A 24,677-nucleotide genomic window follows, 5' to 3' on the forward strand; every position below is an offset into this window, starting at 1 on the left:
ATCAACTACGGGAGAATATGTCTCCTCATAATCAATCCCTGGAATTTGAGAAAAACCTTGAGCTACAAGTCTTGCCTTGTACCTAACAACCTCGTTTTTCTCATTTCGTTTTCTCACAAATACCCATTTGTATCCAATTGGCTTTACACCTTCTGGTGTAAGGGTTATTTTTCCAAATAATTCTCGTTTTTCGAGTGACTTTAACTCTGTCTGCATTGCCTCTTTCCATTTTGGCCAATCATGTCTGCAACGACATTCTTCCACTGTTCTTGGTTCACTATCATTTTCGTCAGATGCCATTTCAATTGCAATGGAATATGCAAATATTTCATTTACGATAACATCATTTCTATTCCAATAATTCCTGGTAGAAACAAAATTTATTGAAGTTTCATTGTTATCGATGTCATGGTCATCTTGTTCATCCCCTTTCGGATTATCATCTTTTTCTTTATTCTCATCTGTATTTTGTCTTTCTTGACCTTCCGTAAGGGGAATATTGTTGATCTCATCAGGTCTTTTTAGTTTTCTTGGTTTAGAGTCTTTTGAACCAAGTGGTCTTCCACGCTTTCGGCGTGCTAGAGATTCATTTTCAATGATCTTATCACCAGATGGAATTTCAATTCGTGCAGGGGCATTTTCAGCTGGTATATGTGATTTTGTCACTTTCTTTGCATCTATAAATGCATCAGGCAGCTGATTTGCAATGCTTTGTAAATGAACAATTTTCTGAACTTCTTGTTCACACATATTTGTTCGTGGATCGAACATTGACAATTGTGTTGCATTCCAAATGATTTCTATTTCTTTCTTTCGTGGGTCCACTTTCTCTCCCCCTAAGGCTGGGAATACTGTATCATTGAAATGACAGTCGGCAAATCTAGCCGTAAATAAATCACCGGTCATTGGTTCAAGATATTTAATTATGGAGGGTGATTCAAACCCTACATAAATTCCCAGCCTTCTTTGTGGACCCATCTTTGTTCGTTGGGGTGGAGCAATAGGAACATACACCGCACAACCAAAAAATTTTAGATGTGAGACATTAGGTTCTCGACCAAAAACTAATTGTAGTGGTGAGAACTTATGATAAGCAGTTGGTTTCAATCTAATTAGAGTTGCCGCATGTATTATGGCATGACCCCAAGCAGATGAAGGCAATTTTGATCTCATCAATAATGGCCTTGCAATCAATTGTAGTCTCTTAATTAATGACTCAGCGAGTCCATTTTATGTATGAACATGAGCTACTGGATGTTCTACAACAATTCCAATCGACATACAATAATCATTAAATGTTTGGGATGTAAATTCCCCAGCATTGTCAAGCCTTATTCTTTTTATTGTATGGTCTGGAAATTGTGCTCTTAATTTAATAATTTGAGCAAGAAGTTTTGCAAAAGCAACATTTCTACTGGACAAGAGACTTACATGTTACCATCGAGTTGAGGCATCAATTAATACCATAAAATATCGAAATGGTCCACATGCAGGATTAATTGGTCCACAAATGTCTCCTTGAATCCTCTCTAAAAATGTTGGAGATTCAGTAGCAATTTTGTTCATAGATGGCCATATTATTAATTTGCCAAGTGAACATGCAGAGCATGTTAATTCATCTGATCGAGGGATTTTAACATTCCTAATTGAATGTCCTACTGAATTTGCTATAATCTTGTGCATCATTCCTGTACCAGGATGACCCAAACGATCATGCCATAAAGTTAGCAAATTCTTATTATCTAACTTCTGGTTAGATATCGAATTTACTTCAACTGGTCGTATATCTATATGATATAACCCTGAAGAATATGCTGGCAATTTCTCATATACATGTTTCTTGCCATGTTTTTCTGCCGTGAGGCATAAATATTCCTTTTGATCCACTATCATTGTTTCTAAATGAAAACCATTTTGACGCACATCTTTAAAGCTTATAAGATTTCTTCAAGATTTACTCGAATATAAAGCGTCATTAATGATTAATTTTGTTCCATTTGCGAGTATTATGCAAGCTTTTCCAGAACCTTCTATTAGCTTGGCTGACCCAGAAATGGTATTAACATTTGCTTGAAACAATTTTAACTTTGAAAAATATTTTCTATCCTTCAGAATATTGCGTGTTGTTCCACTGTCCATAAGGCATTGAAATTTGGAACCAACTTCGGGCAGATCCATATCTTCATAAAATAATAAGTATAAGATTAGTTTAAGATAATTAAACTGGACTTACTTTATTAATGATGAAAATTAAGAGTACATAACTTGAACATGAAAAACATAAAAGAAAAGTACATAATGAAAACATAATACATATCATAGTAATTGATGAATTATCTAAACATGATAATTCTCTCCAAAGATAAATTCACCACCAGCTTCACCATTGTCTATGTGGAAATTAGACACATCAAGGCTAGTTCCAGGGACATTTTCTTCATTAACATAATTTGCTTCGGCATGTTTTTCTTTCCCTTTAATGAAAGCCTGGTAAAGTTCTACCAAATGTTTAGTCGTACGACAAGTACGTCCCCAATGTCCAGTCATGCCACATCTATAACATGTGTCTTTTCCTTTTGTGGTGGCTTGATTTTTGTTTCCTTGTTGATGCCCCCTTTGAGTGTTGTTTCTAGGGGGGAAATGACCTCTACCACGGCCATGACCACGTCCACGGCCACGTCCGCGGAAATTTCCACGACCTCTGCCACAGTTATTATATTTTCCACGTCCACCTCTCTGAGCAACATTTGTCTCGGGTGGATTTGAGCTTTCTACAACATTTGTTTCATTGAATGCTTGAGACCCAGTTGGTCTTAGGTTGTGATTCTTCAACAGAAGATCATTATTCTTTTCAGCAACCAATAATGTAGAAATAAGCTCAGAATATTTGGCAAAGCCTCTTTCACGGTATTGTTGTTGCAATACAATGTTGTTAGCATGGAATATAGAGAGTGTTTTCTCTATCATTTGCACTTCAGTGACTGGTTGATCACAATATCTCAATATTGGATACAATTTTATATAGTGATGAATTATAATCACTGACAGATTAGTCCTGAAATCTCAGGTTTGTCCACTCAAACTGTGCTGAAGGAAGGAGTACCCTTTTATGGTGGTCATATCTTCCTTTCAGGCTATCCCATAGTTCTTTGGGATTTTCCACCATTAAATACTCAGTTTTTAAACTGTTATGTAAATGATGCCTTAAGAGAACTATAGCTTTTGCTTTCTCTTGATCAGTTGGAACTTTAACTTGAGCAGGGGCATCTTTTTCGTTTCCTGGGATGGTAATTTCTTTGATTGTATGTTCCAATCCCTGAGCCTTTAAATTCATTTGGGCATCAACTGTCCATTCAAGATAATTATGTCCGGACAAGTCTAATACGTCAAATTGTCTTTTCATCAAGTCTCCCATTTTAACTGATTGAAGATCGTGCTGATAACGTGTTATGAAATATATAGAAATCAGAGGATTAAGAGAAGAGGGTAATAAGAGAACTATTACTACTTGTATGTATTACTCTTGGTAATATTTTTGTGTACATCATACAAGTGAAATTGCATGGTTATTTATAGTAGTAAGAATCACTATTACATTGTGGGCTATAACCTTAGAGGGTGGCAATTAGGGTTGACTACTACATTAAATGCAATGAAGAAATTGGAGTGTGGACATTCACACCTTGACTAAATTAATTAACTCCTAACAAACCTTTATTTTTAAATAGCAACATTTAAACATAGTGACTCTTATAGCTTAATAAAGTCCAACATAACCACAAATAACAAGTAATTACAAGAGCCAACACATGATACTTCGTATGTTGTCTATATATACACACAGAGTAAGATACGGTGTGAGCAATCGTACCCCATCACTTGGTTGTTGGGGGGGGGGGGGGATGGAGGGACTAACCATCTCATTCCTCCTTCGTATGTTGTCTTTGACAATATCCAACATGTCAACAACAACCCAATAATACACCTCTAAATTTAACATTATCCAAGTTCATCACCAAATTACCATATTAACTCTTTGAAAATCACTAATACATGTGTTAAGCAAATATAGGCCAATTGACCAAATTGGTAAATAAAAAAGACCCCTAATGACAATTTGGTAAATAAAATAGTTCCGGCGACAATTTAGTAAAACAAAAGGTAACTCCAAGCGACAATTTGGTAAAAAAAAAAAATCATTTTAGGTGACAATTGACCCAAAATATACAAAAAAATTCCGACAAACTACTTGTAAATGTTTAATTTAGTTCGTTTTTCGTGGTTTTCTTACCTAAATCTCCAACCCCTTTTTCGGATTTGAAGAAAAATTATAGTTTAAATATTAATTTTCACGTAATTTTCATACCCCACATTATCAATTTTCTTAAAAAATGAGGTTGAAAATAAATTTGATATCGAAATATAGCAAAATAAATGGAGATGGCATATTCATTAAATTTTAAAATTACAAAAATAATTTGAAAAAATATAAAAATGAATTGAATTAGGAAATTTGATGACTTTGTCAAAAAAATATTATATATTTTGGTCTAAATGTCGCCTGAGAATAATTTTTTACCAAATTATCGCTTGGAGTTAACGCTATATACCATATTGTCGTCAAGAGTTATTTTTTTTACCAAATTGTCACTAGGAGTTTTTTTTTTTTTTTTAGGCAAATTTGTCAAAAAAAAACCTTTTAAATGCACCATTTTGCGAAAAAAAACCTTTTAAAAGCTTTTTTGTTAAAAAAAACCCGAACTTAAAAATTTTTTGTTCAAAGAAACCTAGTATCACTAATTAACTCAATTAACCTCTAATCTCTTCTAATTACTCTCTAATACTCACTTAACTATTAAATAATTAAATTAATTTATAAATTAAAAAAAATAACAACCACCACCACTTTAACCACCAACCCAACCACTTTCCTTTCTCTCCCCTTCCCCTGGCAGCCACTCCCACCACCGGTGACCCAACTCCACTGCCGCCGACCCCCTTCCCTTTCCTTCTTACCACCTCAGCCACGAAACCACCTCCAAACGGCCTAACCCCCACCTATGACCGACCCCCTCTTAAAGCCTTACCCCGACAACCTTCCTACCCACCACCTCAGTCGCGAAAACCAACCCAACCACACCCACTCGATTGGAATTCCCGAAATACCACCGCCCACAAACATCAATCTCGATCGGAATTCCCGAGAGGACTGTGTTTTCTTCCTCCCTCTTCTACTTCACTTTTTCCCCCTTCTTCAACCACCGTCAACATTCAACCATTTACAATTATTCAATTTTGAAAACCCGAAAATGACGCTTGAAAACATGGCGCCGAAGATCGAAAATTTCCATTGACGGGTTGATTTGCTTAATTTGTGGAATTTGTTGTTGATTTGCTCTTTTTTTGCTTTAGGTTTCGAAAGGAGGTTTGCCGGACGTGTAGGTGGGTCACCGGAGGTGGAGGGTTTAAGGCAGCGGCTGAGTTGGGAAAAGGGGCTGCCATGGGAAGGGGGCTGCTGCCAGGGGAAGGGGAAAGGGAGGAGGGTGGCTGGTGGTTAAGACTTAGAGTGGTGGTAGTGGTTAATTGAGTTAATTAGTGATACTAAGTTTCTTTAAACAAAAAATTTTTAAGTTCGGGTTTTTTTTTTAACAAAAAAGCTTTTAAAAGGGTTTTTTTTTCGCAAAATGGTGCATTTAAAAGGTTTTTTTTTACAAATTTACCTTTTTTTTATTTACCAATCTGGTCAATTGGCCGCAAATATATGAGAATTTGCAAAATGCTTCCAATCTTCCTTTCTTCGTTTCATTTCATCCATCTACCGAACAACTGTCAATACATGCTACAAATATACACCTGAAAATTCACCCTCTTTGACCACAAAAAAGGCCAAAAACACAAGCTGCAATGCCGAAAAGCTTTAGCAGTCGCAGGTTGTTGCATTTGGAAGCACACTAGTTCTATTGCCTTTTTCCACAGAGGTGCCCAGTAAACTGAACTAAAGAAAGAAAAAGAAAAGGTGACAGTGATCATGAAAGGTAATTTGCAAATTGGCAGCTAAGAGAGGGCAATTTCAGTCCAGAGGGAGGGGCACCCAAGATAAACCAGAGAAAACCAGCTCAAGCTTCAGCCAAAAGTTGCAATAAGGAAACCCTTGTATATGCTCATAAACTTGGCTACAAATACTGCGCATTTTTCAAGAAAAATATCAGTTAGAGACTGCAATTACAAAATATCAAGTTGTATACTTGTATATGCAACATAACTTTCGCTTTCAGATTCACTGTAATAAATCTTATTTATTGAGAAGATTTTAAGCTTTGTCATATAAGTTCTTATAACATACATGACTTCCATGAAAGTTTATAGCAAGGCCTTTGGATGGTTCACATCTGGTGTCAGGAATGAGTATAAATTGACATTTTCAGGCATGCAATCATTCATACCCAGAAATGATACATAATTAAATTGGTTCAGTTTGGGACAATTGTAAGAAGAAAAAAAGCCAAATCTGCAAACCTTGCAGTCACAAATGACAATCACAGTGCTGCAGAAAAGGCATCTTTAAAATTAAGCATCACACTTAAGGGCTTAAGGCCCATTGCAATTTACTACGAAGTACTATGTCTTTTTGAAATTATGCCAGAAAGTATACTTTAGACCATTTTGTAACTCTAAAAGAAATTTGAGATTCTAAGCATTCGTATTATCTATCTTACAGCATGAGTCTAATATCTCTAACATGAGAATTCAATAGTTCATGTAATACAACAGCATGCAACAGATGTCAGAATGTCAGTTTAAGATACATTTGTGGAACAGGTATTCACATAGTGACAAGTAAAAAATTCTTAACAAAATGGAAATCATATGACAGAACAGCCTTTGTTTAAATCTATCTACACAGCCCGTTCAGTCTCAGTAATTTCCTTCCCTACTCCTCTCCTTCAACTCAGTCTTATGTATCCATATGGAGCATTGTCTTCCAGGTCCTCAACATCTCAGTCACCCCTCTCCTCCAATTCAACTACTCCACCTCAGATCACAGGAATCATCCCTATATCACCCTCCAATCATCTCCTTAGTCCTAACAATATCCATTTTCCTACTCAGTCCTTTTTAAAGCATACAGATCATCGATTTGCCAAAGGCACCAGATCTACAGAACCTTGGCAATTAAGTTGACCACTGAGTAAAATCCAATGTCTGCTGTGCGCCCGTGCGGGTGTCTATTTGGGGAATTTGGTGAGTGGAGGAATGACGATAAAGAGATTCATAGGGAGCTGAAGCTTACATGGAAGGTGACGCTGGTTGACAGTCTCAAAGCTAGGCAGAGGATCATATAATTATATGTCCATCAAGGAGGTTGAGTGCTGGTATAAATATTGGTAATTAGGGAGGACTGGAGGAGAGGGCAGCAGAGCTTATAATTGCTGGAATGTGTAATCAGAAACAGGAAGGAGTACACTAACATCCATCCAAGATCCACTTAGGGGTGTTCATTGACAGTCAACCGTACTGTTCAGAAGCAGTAAACCGCTGTCATAACCTTTTTTTTTTATTTCTTTAAACAAGATCAAAGTGCTGACTAATTATTAAACATTATAATTCAAGTTCCAATTACAAATTGATAGCAACATTAAAATCCAGGTTACTTTCTTCACTAAAAAAATTTGTTCCAAACTACAGACAGGGTATTTCATAATAATTCCCAATTTGTCATAATTTCCCTCCTTAAATCCCAAATTTAAACTCAGACTGGAAACTTCAACCCAACATGTAAATATCCCAAAGAAAAGAGAGGGGGAAAAAAAAATCTAACACTGAAATGTAAGAAATGATAGATAATTTGTAGGACCGTACCAAAAAAAAACAAATTGATGAAAATTGCAAGTATTCAAACTATTCTTACTCTTGTTGACTTATAGAATTCAAAATTTATCCATACTGTAAAACAGTTAAATACATGCATAACAAAGACTTAAAGAGTTAGGCTAGTTCTTACCTTATTTTCATTAATTTAGGTCTAACAAGTTCATATAAGATTCGACAAGGGCTAATACGTTTAGATCAAACAGAAGAGGACTAATAATATACCCAAAAATAAGAAGAAGAAAAGATAAGATAAGGTGAAGGACTAGTAAGTTCAGACTAAAATTAAATACATGAAATTAAGGTATATAGAACACTATCTTAAACTATTACTTAGTCGCAACATAGTTAGCTCATTTCAAATACAAAGTGATCAACAAGAACCCTAAAATTTTGTCACGAAAGCAGAAATCTACAGCAAGCAGCTGGCAATAAAGTCAGAGGATATATTAAAAATATACGTAGGAAAAAGGATTAAAAATGATAGTGCTATTTACACATCATACCTTCAAGATGGAATATGGCTTTCTGCCCAAGACGCATCCGATGTTCCTGTAGAAAATAAAAAGGTTTCCTCAGAAATATTACAAAAGAAAGACGGACTCTCATTTCACAAAGAAATATTGCCACATATGGAAAATCAATGGCTGTCATTAATCTTTTTAGGTTTTTGATAAGAGCATACTTTAAACCATAAAAAGACTTTGACCCTCAAAGCATCCAGAGTACTCAGAGTTCAACATCAATCTTTGCAAGTAGGGAAACTTACATCGTTACATACAATAGCTCTAGTAACATTTCAAGGTTAGTGGACTACAAACCTAGGTTCTTGTCAAAAGTGGAGAGGAATACAGAAACAGGATAAATCATAGGAAAAAAAAAAAATTGCAGTCATTAGAGATAAAATCCGAACTTCTTGGCTTTTGACAGATCAAATCACTATACACATTTAATCAATGAGATACCAGCCAATGCTACAATGTAATCTGATACAGCACAACGTCCCATCAAAAAGTTTATCTACTTTGGACACGAAATTTCAATTCACATATGATTCAGGTTCCATCAGCTTTATAAAGATACAGCACATACATACAAAATACACAATCCAAATGCCACCCCAACAATGTGCAAAATTATCAAACGAGAGTTCCACATAAGCATAAGAATTGGAAAGGAAGTCAACAATATGCCCGACGCACATGTAACATTAGGTTGCGCAAATAAAATATTCATTAGGAACCATAGAATGGGCTTCCTCAGTAAAAATTTGTTTCATGCTGATTATTTATGGCTTTTGGATTTTAACAGCATGGCATGGCCAATTTATCTATGCTTGTTTTACTACAGATAAGATAAAATTTTATCAGGATTGACTGAAGGAATATAGCAAGAGGACAAGATGCTCTCAGTCTCCTCACAGACTCACATTAGACACCAAACAAAGAAAAACCTAAACAGCACCAATCTAGAAAACCTTTCTAAAAATTATTCCCCTGATAATTATAGACTTTATAAATTCTATTTCTCCATTGAAATTAATTTACTGGAGTAACCTAAGGATGCAGGTCTTGACTTCAACTCAGATCCAGGGGTTCTACAAAGATTTTGTGAGCAACTATCAGCCTCATTCCTGCACAGTCAAAGCTGATCCCCTAAAAAAGCCAAAACTTGACCTTTTGTGAGACTGTACACTGTTCACAGTAGACATAATTTCCACTGAGAACACCTGAATTTGATCCCTACCAATCGTATATCTGGCATATAGATAGAACCTACTTTACCCTCATTGATCAATTAGACATCTAGCAATCCACAACTTGTGTTACAATAGGAGGAGGAGGAGGTGAGCTAACTTATTTCCCTATCATGGGAATGCCTCTGCAAGTGAGAATTTTAAACATTGCTAGTATAGAATGACATAGTAGGAGTGCCATGTAATGTGGTCAAACTGTCAAAGTATACAGTTGAGGGAAACAAAAAAAAACACACACACTCACTCACACACACACAAAAAAAAAAAAAAAAAAAAAAAAAAAAAAAAAAAAAAAAAAAAGAAAGAAAGATGCTACTTCTTCAGACATCTTTCCAAATTTAATTGAAACAATAGAAAAAAAGCTATAGCATACAATTAAAGGAAAAAAAATATACACTAATCAGCATAGGAACCCTTAAAAGACTTACATAATAGGCAGCCCAATGGCACACTTCGTGCTTCAATTCTGCATCTAGTTTCTTCAATAACTCAGAAAGAAGCCTCTGAAATTTTATTAAAAGGGAAAATATAAGTCATGGTCAAGGAGTGAAAGGGTGACAACAGTGACAGATTCTCAGTCACCTACCTTTAGTATAATTTCTGGGGGTATGCAATTAACTAGTAGCTCATAGAACTTCCCTCGAACCTGGAAGAGACTGTGAAAGAGAGAAATTTATAGAATCATAATTCATGCAACATAATATGTTATTACAAACAAAATGCAGTATGCATAATGATTAATCAAAGCAACAAAGCAGCAATTATATATGCTTCAAAATTTTCAAAGGTAGATCTGAGGAAAAATAAAATTAACTCCACTCTTCTCCCCTTATTTCTTTCCAACAATTGTACATATGCCATAAATAATCCAATTGTAATCAGGGAATTGAAGAGTAATTATAAATAATAAAATACATAAATAATCAAGGAAAATAATTAAAAAGAGTGGGAGGATATTTTATAGCCTAAGACATTACTTAATCATTGAAAAAAAAGAAGGTAAAATCTAATATTTTCAAGAGATCCTAGTGAAAAAATAGCCAAACAAGTCTCAACATCTGCAGAAGAGAGATGAAGGCAAGAATGTGAAAGGCGGAGAGATCTCATATCTTCTTTTTTAAGGTAATGCAACCTGCTGTTTCAAGAGAAAACAGTGTGCAGGTATACTTTAGGAGAAAAGACTAGCATATGAAACAATTGAATGGATTCAATAGGTACATCTATATGTGCTGGTCCCTAGAAGCAACCAATTCATACCTTTAAACTGCATGTCTTTGTGCAACATCCAGAAATGACTACCATCCTCATTTAGCATGCAAAATGGCACACCAACTTGCAATACCTCACACTAGAGAGTATATTACGTACTAAGTAGTCAGCATCTAAGTCTCAGTTTCCAAACCTAAACAAAGAGATATAGTATGCAAAACAAGACACCCTCTCAAAACACAAGAAATACATACACTACCAATGGAAACAACAGAAAAGATTAAAAAGGAGGATGCACACCAGCCAAAAACACTTACAGGATGTCATGAAGAAGCAAAAGGTGGTTTGGGGTGGGATCATGCAATGAGAGAAAAGAAAGTGCAGACAAAATTAGATGAGAAGAAATAAGAGAGAAAACAAGATTTAGTGAAGCATCAGCACCATGTGTGAGATCAGGGAAACATAGGGAGAAAAAATCTAACACTGATCTACTTTTGCAGTTTTGAGCATTATATGGTCGGAGAAAAGCAGCAGGAGATGCTTCTCTAGTCAAGTTTCTTTTTCACATGTAGTTCTTTCTTGCTTAAATGGGGAGTTATAGGAGAACAACACCGACACAAGCTATACCTACAAAATTGCTACAGCTACCTCCAATTATCCAGTATACATTGCATTTTACACCAAACTTTTATCCTTCAAAGTAACTACAATATTATTAAAGCCCAACTCCAGAAGGTCACACATTTTGGTACATAATTTTTGTTTAGGAACCAAAAACGGCGCTCATATGTAATCTCAACAATACTAAAACACTTGAAAGAATTTGCAGTTAATAACCTTTTAGGGCTCTGCTCCTTCATGATATCAGATGCTATCTCAGAGACGTATTCCTCCCAGTCCATAGGAGGAATTGACTGGGTATTTGTAAAAGGATACCTATGAAAATATTAAAGGTAAGTAATAGGTGTAAGAAATTACATGACAGAGAACCGATTTCTTACCAATGTAACTTGCAGCATTATACCACATATATATCAGTACTTAACTGTTGAACACGACAAGCCTCAAACAGTAGTATTGCTCTTCTTAGACTGCGATTGGATTTTGCAGCCACCCGGGCAGCAAATCCAGGAGGGAGCTCCAGGCTTTCTTTCTTACCAATAAATTCCAGTACCTTGACAATCTGCACAAATATATATAACCAAATTATTAAAAGAAACCAGAGGTGTTAAATTGCATGCAATTTTTCACATATCAACATTTGAAAAATTTCTTTTGATTATATTATGTACTCTGTAATACAGTAAAAAATCACTTGCAATAAACCTCAGAGTAAAATGACAATAGGACAAAGAACTCATCTCTCCTATTAGTATCGACGTATCGTGAAAGGACAGCAACATGACGATAAATATCAAAACAGTAAGAGCAGACCCCCCCACCCCCCGGGCCCCCACCACCCTCCACACACACACACGCACACACACACACACACACAAGTATTCAAGGTAGTATCCTGGTTATATATTTTTAGTAAATGGTTATTGTTGCTGGTCACAAGTTATTTTCAGTTTTTCACATGTTCACTAATGGAAAAGGAAAAGGAGTATAAAATAAAGCAAAAAAATATGCTACCTCTTCATTCTGGGGAGCATTAATTCGCACATTGAGACAACGAGATCGAACTGCTTCAGTAACTTTTGAAGAGCTGTTGCAGCACAGAATAAGCCGACATGATGAACTATACTTCTCCATGGTTCTTCGTAATGAGTGCTGGGCTTCTTTTGAAAGTTTATCAACTTCATTAAGTACCAACACTACAATTTAAGAAAATATGTGTTACAAAAACAGGAAGCAGTCCAAACAAGACTATAATGAATTCACACATGAAGAGATAATAATAAGGTGCTAATTCGTCTTTGTTTTGCTTTCATGACCCATGAAGAGATACTACTTCTGCGAGTCTGTGACGATATCAAACAAGACTATAGTGCAAACTTACAAAGACAATCAAATGCTTAAAGATAAAACAAGAGCAATGTACACATTTCCTCATTTCTGTGTTGAGGAAGAGGATAGAAATCAAGAGTATGGTATGTAATGGTATTAGGAAGTATCCATAGATCAACTAAAAGCCTAAATATATTCAAAACCATTTCCTAAAGAGGAAATCAAAATTTTGCAAAGGATAAAATGAGATATTAATGAACCACTTGTTGTGATCCCTGATCTATAATGAATTCACACATGCAAAACTATGTGTCACTATGTTTTATTACATTTTGATGAGTCTACCTTTCACATCAATTAGACCTATCTATACTACATATTTTAAGTGTATTTATTTCTTTATAATAACAAGTGCCAAACCCTACATGTTAACAAATATTGCACCACATCATATCTTGCATCAAATGACTTGTGTTGGAATTTGCTTTAAAGCTTCTTCTCATAATCCTACAAAAGGGTGATGGCATTAGTATATTCCCAATTTCCAAATCCATCTGCCAACCATCAAACTATATGAAAGGTTAAGCTGTATATTTAATACTTAAGTAATACTTCCTCCATTTATCTTTACTTGCAACACTCCTCATTTCATGTTTGTCAATGCATTATTTCTATCATTAATATCTTTAATTATCAACAAGTAAAAAGTACATAATTCTAGTTTTTCCTGATAATGAACTTGAGCGCTATATCCTAATTTTCAAATTCTAGAAAAAGCTTTGCCAAGGATGAAGAGCAATTAGGCAACAATAGAAAGCCTTGTCATCCTCTCCTTCTCCTATCTCCCATGTAATTCATCTCTATCAATATCTCACTCCTTACCGTTACTTTACATTATATGTAATCATACTTTATAAATAATGAACTTTTAAATGAAACTATGAAGAGAAAAGAGATGTAATGGCTGAAATTATAACAGGAGTACATAGGTTACAGAAAAATATTAAAAATTTAACTTTTAGAAAAATAATTTAGCATAATTAAATACTCCACTTATACTACCTCCGTTAATTATTATGGGCAACTTTGAAATTTTTCTTATCTTACAAATAGTATTCCAAATTTGCACATAATATTTAACGGAGGTAGTGTAAAGAATGAAAGCTAGTATATCGACAACTTTGTAAATTACTAACTTGACTAATGTAAGGAAAAATAAAATTTTGTGCACAAATTATTAGGAAAATATGTACATTTGAGTAAAGGGTAGAAAGAATTTTAATAGGGACTCTGCCATAATTATAAGAGAATACAAAGTGCGTAAGACACAATAAAGTTTATACTTGTAACTAAAAGTCAAGTTATGTAATCAATCTCCAAACACATTTTATAAGTGAATCCTTCATATATGAAACTCCAATAGTAAATAAGTAATATGGCTAGTAGGGAAATTACAGCCCCAAAAAAAAAAAAAAAAAAAAAAAAACCATGGACCTATGGTCACTCACTCAAAACATAAAAACATTCCGTAATTTAATTTTGTCCTTCTCTTTGCATGGCATAGTAGCACAAAGCACCTCTTTTTCTATCAGAACTATATAAGGCAGCTATAAGTGAATGGTGGAAACATGCATGTGGGCATAATATCAAGAGAGAGAACAGCGCTTTCTTACCTTTAAATCCACGCTTTCCTTTAGTATCAATAGGTCTATTCCTAGCCATCTCCTTAATAATCTCTTGAACAATATACCTATCTTGAAACCCAGCATCACTTGGGTTCAACTCCACATGATGAGTGCTAGATAGAGTAGTAAGTTCAATTTCAATCGTTCTAGTCCCAGCCTACACCATATAAAAAGAAAAGTTAAAGATGAAATCTAAATAGTCATGATGTCATGAAAACGATCATCTCAATTCTGGCTATTGATTATCTAGCCCAAAGTGCAAGAGAAAAAATTAAGATATACATACAGGTCAATAATAGGGTATGTTTCTACCATCCACTTAAAACTGGCTTATATATTTCTGATTGAAAAATAGATTAGATCATCAAAATGGGTGTGGATCAGTATACTGTTGGTGTTAATTTTTAATTATCTTTAACAACTTTACCTTGATTACTTAAAGACAGTATTGTTCAGGTAGTACCTCTCAAAAGACAACTCCCTATGGGCAGCTTTAGAATTTAAATAAACAAAACCTCAGAGCAAAAATATTATAACTATACTTCTATTAAAAACGAAATTGGAAAGAATCAACTAGCCTATGGATGGTAATTAAGCCAAAATTTGATGTTTCCTTGTTTATGAAATTAAACAAAAAGTACATTGCAAGACCAACTTATTTATCAAAATAACTAGTACAAGGCGAAAGCTTATTTAGAGACCTTGCTACTCCTCAAAAAGATATGTTAGTTTAAATTTAATTTTAAAAGCAATGCTTCGACCAACAAACAAAGTGCTACTTCCCAATTTGGTTTATGAAGGTCAAAATCTCCTAAATCGAAGATTAACTCTCATAATTTTACAAGCTTTCGAAATTTTGCACTGACAAAAAAATTTAAAAAATAAAACTTCATAACACAATAATTTAAAATCCATATGGATTTAGCCCATCCATCTACCCATCTTTATTTACGTGCCAATTTAAGTGATAAAGTAAAAAGAAAAAATGGGTGGTAGAGTGTGGGACCCAACTCAAAGAGAATAAGTAGAAATCCAAAAAGAAAATGGGCAAGCAACTTAAGACATGTCCGAAAGGAAAATAGAAGTAAAAATCTTATTGTACAGAATTGGCAAATAATGGCAATGAATTTAAAATGTAAGGAAAAGAAAATATAATGTAATCAGTCTACTCCCACACCCCATAGATCTCGCATGCCAAAATTCCTCGCCGAGAAGGGGATGGTATCCTGCACAGAGGATCCAAACTTCCCAAGCTTGGGGAGGATGCCTCATTCCTATTTACTTATTTTATGAAATAAAAAAGCACCAATCACTAAGCCGCGAGGCTTTCCCAGGCAACACTAAGTTGGCTGAACACAAACCCAAGAGAAGTAAAATTATCTGTTCCTTCAAACGGTAAGAGCTAACTTGCAGTTCATTTAAATGCAAAATACAATACATTGAAATCAAAAGCATATACATTTGAATTCATTCACGTACTAATATAAATACTATCAGAATGCAATGAAACATAATATCAAAGCTTTAATCCCAATGATTTGATCAGCTAAATGCACCAAATTAATCATCAATCAAGATCCTTACCCTGCATGCCCTTTCATAAAGTGTTACATGCTCCTATAAGCCAATTTTCTTCACATGATTCCTAACTCCTCCATTCAAGTGAAGAAATTTGGCTTATAAGAGCATATAACACTAATTTCTAATTCCTTTCTGGTGCATATAACCTTACTTATATGCAACATGTTAGGTGCATATAACACTACTTTCTAACTTCTTCACTACTTTCTAATTTCCTTTCTGGTGCATATAACACTACTATCTAACTTCTTTACTACTTCCAAGATCCTTGTGCACCCTACTTTCTAATTTCCTTTCTGGTGCATTTTTTATCTCCATCTTACAATCCCAAACCAAGGAAATCAAATCACCCTTATTGAATCCTTGATGTGCACAACTCCCAACTTTCCTCTAAATGTCTACATTCATAATTATATATCCGAGAGGAGTTCCCACAAATTCAATTCACTATGTACATCTATACCACTCCAATATATCTAATACTTCTTTTTATATGCCCAACATTTCAACCCATATAACATTGGCCTAATTGCCATGATTCTAGACACAAGAAACATACTAATTAGACATATTCTAGTTAATGTTTGAGCAAAGCAAGGGTTTTAAAAAATGGTAATAACTATAATACATGCTTGAAGCTCCTGAATAGTACTATAGTTGATGGATTAAACAGCAATGAACAGAACAATCTATAACAGCTTTCACAGTATGGTTATACAGACAATGCTAAGAAATAACTTTGATTTCATGAACATGACACCTCACAATTATGATAATATTAATTCAAATGAAAGCCTGCTATTTGAGCCTAATCAGCCAATGCCTCCTACACTACCAGCTAATATAATCCGAAAATTCAAAAAACTAAAATATCCATGTGTTAATCAAAAGAAAAAACAAAAAGGGTATGGGCAAAATAATTTGGTCCCAAATCTTCTTCCCTCTCCTTTCACAACACCGTCCTTCCATCCTATTCAAATTGTCGAGCTAAACCATATACTCCGTAATTATGACAATAGACTACATCGATCAGCAACATGTCAACCACTGAGCAAAACCAGGAAAAGAAAATGGTTCTATTGACACGACTCAATGATAGTAGTCAAAAAATTTCGTTAATAATTATCTACATGTACATTAGCAATAGTGCTTGTCATACTAAACTAACAACACATACATCACTTCCTTTATGAGTAATAAAAAAGTGAAACATAGAGAAACTTACATCAACTTTCCATCCCTTGTTCTCCACCCTAACCTGGAAAACAAAACACAAGAAAGTCCTCAAATTAAACCCAAAATCTACAGTAGTAACCTAGCAATTAGCAACTCATTAACTCCAAATATCCAAAAACATATCATACAACAAATAAAAAAATTATAAAAAAATCCATAAAAATACTTTAACACATACTTTGACAATTCTAGCCGAGTCCAAGTAACATAGATAAAAATAAATTAATTGCTATGAAATTATTATAATTAGATGCACCAAAAAAATACCTTTTCAGCACTAGGTCCAAACATCTCCCTAAGAAGGGCCATGATTAGGGTTTTCTTGCCAGAACCAGGAGGTCCATAAAACAGCAAATGTGGACAATCTTGCTCAGTTACCTGAAAAATTAACAAATTAAAACGACAAAATGACAAATTTAAGAGATTTAATAGCAATTAATAGGCTAAATTAGACAAGAAAAATAAAGAAATTGAAAATGGGGAAGCAAATTTTACCAATTTTTTGAGATTTTGGGCAGTTTGTTCGTGAATTAAAACCTTGTCTAGGTTTTTGGGTCGGTATTTGTCCACCCACAACATCGTGAAGCGATGAACAAGAAGAAGATGAACGGCGTGAACAAGGAAACGAGAGAGAGAAAAATAGCAGAGGTGAATGGCGGGAAATAAGAAAGTGGTGAGTATGCTAGTAGACCAGGGCACCACTTAAGTATTTATTTGTTCTTTTTTTTTGTTTGGAAGAATTGTCAAAAATAATACTCCCTCCGTCCCTATTCATGGTCATTTTTGCAAAAAAAAACACGGGAATTAAGGAAAATTAAACAAAGTACATGGGAACTAAAACTCAATCATTTGCAAAACAAAAAAGAAGAGAGAGAAACTGAATCATTAAAAAAGGGGCGGATTACAAGAGAAACCATTGGGTTTTTTTTGTGTCTTTATTACACAGCCAATTACACAATAGGATTTCAATACAAATCCATGTGATTATCTGTTAACCAATCACATTAGGAGAAAAAATGTAGCCAGCCAATAGAATTAAAGTACACAGATTGATGACTAAACACATCAAACCATACACTTATAAAAACCCTTTCCTCTCAAATTTTCAAATCATTTGAGAGGGAATTACATACTGAAATTTACAGACTCAACAAAAAAAATGGAGAAAAAATTTAAACCCCTAAAAACATCATTGCCTCCATATAAAAATGGCTTCATAATTCTCTTTCGATTTGAATGATGATATGGCTGAAGCTACTGCTGCTTATGATGCTGAAATGCCAGACGTTTTTGAGTATGATCTGAACTTTGCTTATGAAGATGGGAATGAATCAGACAACTACAGCCAACATCAAACCCCTGGCTCAACAGAGGCAGCTCAACAAATAGGCAACCAACATGAGACAGAGGAGTTCAATCAGACTCAGGAACCAACAGGAAATCAACAACAGCCAGATTGCAACAACAACATTCAGCAAGAACAAATCAACCAACAGGGGAATGAAGTTCATCATCAGCTTAGGAGGCTCAGTAGTGGGGCCAGACTCAACATATTAATATGGCTGCTGACAAGGTCAACAAATGGCAAACTCAAACATGGATCCATTAAAGAAGCTTCCATTCATTTTAATCTATGCACAAGAACAGTTCTCAGAATCTGGAAGAAGGGAAAGCAACAAAGAGAAGCAAATCAGGAGTACAACATGTCAACAGGCTTCCACAACTGTGGAAGAAAGAGAATCATTTCAATTCCAAATGAGGACATCAAGGCAGTGGCAATGGGGAATAGATCATGCCAAAGGGACTTAGCCACAATGCTTAATGTGAGCAAAAGCACAATCCAAAGAATGATCAAAAGAGGGGAAATTAGACCACACACAAATGCATTGAAGCCAAAGCTTACACTAGCAAACAAAGTAGAAAGGCTCAGATTCATACTGAACAGCATCATAGGTGATTCACCAGACACAAAAAGAGTATACCAGTCAATGTACAACACAGTTCACATTGATGAAAAATGGTTTACTTTGACTAAGAAAACACACAGATCATACTTAGCAAAAAAGGAAAGAGGCCCACAAAGAGTCATGCAATCATCCAAATTCATTCCCAATTGATGTTCCAAGGAGCAGTGGCAAACCCATGGTACAATGCACAGAAGGAGGTCATTTGGGATGGTAAAATTGGAATATTTCCATTTGCAAAGAAAGAACCACCAGTAAGAAGCTCAAAGAATAGGAAGAAAGGGGATATGGTAACTAAGATCATTGATCCAATCAACAGGGATGTGTCAAGATGGATGTTAATTGAAAAAGTAATTCCAGCAATTATGGCAAAATGGCCTCAAACAGATCATCACAACATAATATGCATTCAGCAAGATAATGCAAAGGCACATATAACTCAAGATGATCCTGTTTGGCAAGAAAACTGTGAACAGCAGGGTTCACATTTGTATTAACTCAACAGCCACCAAACAGTCCAGATATGAATATTCTGGACTTGGGAGTTTTCAGAAGCATCCAGTCACTTCAACACAAGAAAATGGCTAAAACTCCAGATCAATTGATCAAGGCTGTGGAGGATGCATTTGAAGAGCTACCTCCAAACAGACTGTTCAAGGTGTGGGTTACTTTGTGCCACACCATGAACCAAATTCTGAAAAGTAGAGGTTCTAACAGGTTTGAACCTCCTCATGTGAATAAGGAGAAGCTTGAAAGAGAGGGTAAACTACAAGATGACATGGAAGCTCCTATGTGGGCTGTGATTAATGCATGGGAGACAGTATACATGGACAAGCCAGATTCAGGTGATGAAGAAGACACTCTAGAGCACCACAATGAGAACACACAAGCAAATGAAGAATAGAATACACAACCAACTAGAAACACAGAGCCATATAGGCCTGTTATGGCTAATGATCATGAGGCATCTTCCTCAAATTTCAATGCAAACTAATGTAGGGGGGAGCATTTGTGTTTAGAATGTAAGGGGGTAGCTTAAATGTTTTGCAAATGTAATGGGGTGACTAAATTGTAAGATGTAATCACATCCAACTTAATCAAATGAAATATGCACTTTCTTTTGCAAAATTTAGTGCTCATAATATGTCATTGCACTATTTTTAAAATAACTCAGAATATCCCCAAGCATCATTGACAACTCAAACATGCAATTAAACTCACACTCTATAGTCAGCAAATGAAATAAATTAGTATAAGTTTGATTTATTCTCTAAGGACATCAGAGTGAAAGGGCATTTATAGTTTGGTGTCTCAATAAAAAGACTCATCATAGTGTAAAAAAAAAACAGGGTCTCAGGGCTCATTTTCAAATGCATATCAGTGAAGGCAGAAGGTCAGACAAGCTACAAGATGGACACATAAGCAATCTCATGCACCCAACAAGAAAATGCAACACAATATCAAGTTACATGGCAAAAACATCAGCCTTTCCACATCATACTCCATCATTCATCATTGACCACTACAAGTCACATAAAGTCAACATAATATTCTTTTACCAAATGGGATATTTGTAAACTGTTCAATGATGTAAACAGCTAAACAAGAATCCCATTTGCAAAAGAATACTAAGTCCTTTGAGGGACATGTAATTGAAACAGGTCTTAGAGTCTTTAATTCGATTCATAAAAAAGCAAAATGAGCAGCCAAATGTAACTAATATCATGCAAAACATTTCCTAAAGGGAGATGGTACATTATGGTCTTAACTTATATACACAAGATCCCTAATGCCTTCTCTATTTTCATAAGCTCTCATCATAGACCACAATATGCAACATAAACAGCCAACCATGAATCCAAAGCAAAAACAAGGCATCCAATCAAAAGGCAACAAGTACTAAGACAATCCAAGGTAAATAGGCACCACCACCATCATCATCAATGACAGAAGTAATAGGCAATCAGAGTAACTGTAACATAATCAAGCTAACAACCACCATATGATAATAGCCACTCATGCATCATCACTGAGCTAAATAATAGGCAACCACAGTACACTAATGTAATCAATATAAGAACCAACAACTTAAAACAAACAACAAGTTGTAATCTGTCCAACAACTAAACTAAAACAAGCAACTACAACCAAAACAAGCTCTAAACTAAACAACAACTGATATGTTCATTTTATATAAAGATTTACCCCCGTCCCTTGGTCGTAATTAGTAGTGTTTTTGGCTCCTTCGAGCCACTTTTATTACTAATTTGTGTTTTCTAGTGTTTTTGTAGTTTTGCTTGAGTTTTGTAGGAATTTGCATACTTGGAGCATTTTCCCGGATTTTCGAAGAGCATCTACAAGCGTTGGAAGACCACGATCACTTTTGATAGCCCAAGACCGATTAGAAGAAGCAAATCGGTGACTAAGGGCTCGATTTTGGAGATACGAGGCCATTGGGCCAAGTTCGGAGGCCTAAGGAAGAAGCCACGAAGCCCAAGAGCTCCGCCCGGACCACCATGGCTCCGCCCGGAGGCGTGCCCCGGCCGGGCGGGGCGAGGCAGCTGATGAGAACACCCCGCGCCCGGAGAACGCCCCGCGCCCGGTCGGGCGCGAGAAAGAAGAGGGAGCAGCGAAGGCAGGCCCGGTCGGGCGGCCCCTTGCCCGACCGAGCGCGTGTGTTTAAGAGGGAGTGATTTAGCTCCGATTAATTATGTTCAGTTGAGGACTCTTGCTTAGTATTAATGTAATTTTATTAGGCAAGGTTAATTACTTCTTTTTACTTCTCTACACTCTAGTATTATTTTTCTTCTCTCTCTACTTAGACTTTCTCTCTCTAGACTTTTATTTTCTCTTGTTCCTAAAACTCCATTGTAATTCCGCCGTCTTGGTACGATTTCTCTTTTATTAATCTCAGTATTTTTATTCATTCAATTCCTTATGTCTTGTTTATCTACTTTGTTTTGTTTAGCTTTAATCATGTCTGTGTAGTTCTCTTTCTAGGGTTTAGGGGGATCTAATAAATAATATGAAGGGGTAATTTTATGATTATTAATCGTTAATTCTTAATTGATTTCCTATTGATTGTTTAAATGCTATGCAATTAGATTTGGCCAGGTTTAATTGTATGAGTTTAGCAATATTAATTCGAGATTCGAGAGATGAGAATTGATATTTAGGCTTAGTTTCAATAGGTAGATTAATTTATAAATGGTTAGGTCGAAATTCGAGAGATGAGATTTAATACCGGTAAATTAACTCTGTGATTGTAATACGTAGCGAAAGCCCTTTATGATCTGATTAATTAATGCATTGATGATTGATTATTATGTTTTACCCTGGAATATTGTTTATTAGTGAACCTATGCCCTAGGCTTTATTATTATTGATTTCTTCCCTATTTATTCTCCTTACTCATAATCTTCGTAGTATAGTTTTTACTCACAAAAATATTGGTTACCTTGATAATTTAGATTATAATAATTAATTAGGAGTAGAAAGACTTGTTTCCCTGTGGATTCGACCCTACTTCCCTATCTGCATAAGCTAGTGGACTTAGGTAATTATTTTTGATTAGGTGATACGACTTTAGCCTGTCAAAATTTGGCGCCGTTGCCGGGGAAACGGTTTTATTTTTATTTCTAATTGTTTTTGTAGTCTAGATTATTTTTCTTTTGCCTCAAAGGACATTAGTTCTTTGAGGTAGTTCTCATATTTGTCTTTTTAGTTCTTTGTTTATGCCCAGGTGTTCCAGATCAGGTTACATTCCATTCGATCCTGAGATCGAGCGCTCTTTCCATAGGCAGAATAATTTTTATAGGCAGATCCTGGCAGGTTCTGGGAGTAACAATATTCCTAGAAATCCACCATCTAATTCTAGTGATTCGGAGGACTCTTCTGATTCAGAATTAGAGATGACTACACCACCTCCACCTCCACCTCGCAAGCTTAGCGATTATTCGCAGCCGTCTCTGACAAATTTTCCACATCTTTCTCCTACACCAGATCTCAAGGGAGTCCAGTTCGAGATCAAGCCCCAGTTTATAACTATGATAGAAAGAAAGCAATTTAGGGGAGCCAAGGGTGAAGATCCTAATCTTCACATTGCAGATTTCTGTCAATACTGCAACACTATTAGGCAGAATGGGGTAACGCAGGACCAAATTAGGGAGATTCTTTTTCCCTTTTCTTTATGTGGAAAAGCTAAATTGTGGTTTGATGGTTTGAATAGAACTGCACTTGGTATTACTAACTGGGAGACTCTTGCTTTGAATTTCTATAATAAATATTACCCTGCAGAGAAAACAGCTTTACTGAGAAGCGCTATTCAGAACTTTGCTCAGGAGCCAGATGAAGCATTATATGAGGCTTGGGAGAGGTTTAAGGATCTGCAGAGGGAGTGTCCCCACCATAACTTGGCAAAGTGGCAGTTGATTCAAGCTTTTTACAATGGATTAGGGAATGCATCAAGGACAATTTTAAACTCCGCAGCTAGCGGTAGATTTATGAATCTTAATGTTGATGATGCAGGTCAGGTTATTGAAGATATGGCGATACATAATTCCCAATATGGGAATACTAGAGGCTATGAAAATAAGGGCAAGCACCATGTTGATTCAGTAACCCTTATGCAAGCTTAGCTCACTTCTATTTGCCAGAAATTAGATAACCTTAGTACTACTATTCCTAATTCTGTTGCTAATGTTTCTGCTGTTTCTAACAATGCTAATGATGCTTTTTGTGAAAATTGTGGAAGTGTAGGACATTTTGAGCAAGATTGCAGGAGTTCAATGGAGCAAGTTAATGCTTTCCAAACATATAAGCAAAATAACCCATACTCCAACACCTACAATCCTGGCTACCGTAATCATCCATATTTATCCTACCGTAGCACCAATGTTCAAAATCCACCACCTCCACAATTACCACAACAAGCACCCCCTCCACAGCAGAAATATTACCACCCTCATGCTAACCAGAAACCCCTTTCACAAACCCTTACTACATCTTTTGACCCTGCTTTGTCAGAAATTAGAGCAATGCTTACTAGTATGCAAAAGCATATGGAGAGTAGAGACCAACAAATTGACTCTATTATAGCCCATAATAAAGTCATGGACACCCAAATTGCCCAATTGTCCTCTACCTTTCAAACTCGCCAGCAGGGAGCCCTACCAGCGCAGGGAATTCAACCTACGGAACATGCAAATGCAATTACCCTAAGGAGTGGTTCGCACTACGATGGGCCCCCAATGCCCAAAGAGGATGAACCCGATTTAATTAATATTGCTAATCCTGATTCCTTTGTACCAAATGCCCCTGCAGGGCTCTAGGGTAATACTAATATTTCTGATGATTCATTGCAGGGTACAACCTCAGGGAAGGATGCACCCTAGGGGAAGAGCAGGGAAGCACCACTAGTTATCAAAT

The 24,677-nt window shown here is 35.7% G+C and overlaps 1 protein-coding gene and 1 non-coding gene across 2 annotated transcripts; both read right to left on the reverse strand.

Annotated features, from left to right (window-relative positions):
- Positions 1 to 5,777: 5,777 nt before the first annotated feature.
- LOC145598083 (replication factor C subunit 3-like) lies at positions 5,778 to 17,952 on the reverse strand. Its single transcript, XM_081654383.1, has 11 exons — positions 17,782 to 17,952; positions 17,554 to 17,664; positions 17,276 to 17,308; positions 14,458 to 14,626; positions 12,470 to 12,651; positions 11,881 to 12,017; positions 11,672 to 11,770; positions 10,212 to 10,281; positions 10,054 to 10,128; positions 8,376 to 8,421; positions 5,778 to 6,182 (listed from the first exon to the last, which is right to left on the reverse strand). The coding sequence occupies exons 1-11, from the start codon at positions 17,863 to 17,865 to the stop codon at positions 6,124 to 6,126; spliced, it is 1,065 nt and encodes a 354-aa protein (XP_081510509.1). The 5' UTR covers positions 17,866 to 17,952; the 3' UTR covers positions 5,778 to 6,123.
- Positions 17,953 to 23,557: 5,605 nt separating this feature from the next.
- On the reverse strand, positions 23,558 to 23,664 carry LOC145599937 (small nucleolar RNA R71). The gene has a single exon (XR_014104182.1). It is a non-coding gene; the product is annotated as a small nucleolar RNA R71 (small nucleolar RNA).
- Between the last annotated feature and the right edge of the window lie 1,013 nt (positions 23,665 to 24,677).

This window comes from Chenopodium album, chromosome 20 (genome assembly GCF_948465745.1).
Source record: "Chenopodium album chromosome 20, dcCheAlbu1.1, whole genome shotgun sequence".
NCBI lineage: Eukaryota > Viridiplantae > Streptophyta > Magnoliopsida > Caryophyllales > Amaranthaceae > Chenopodium > Chenopodium album.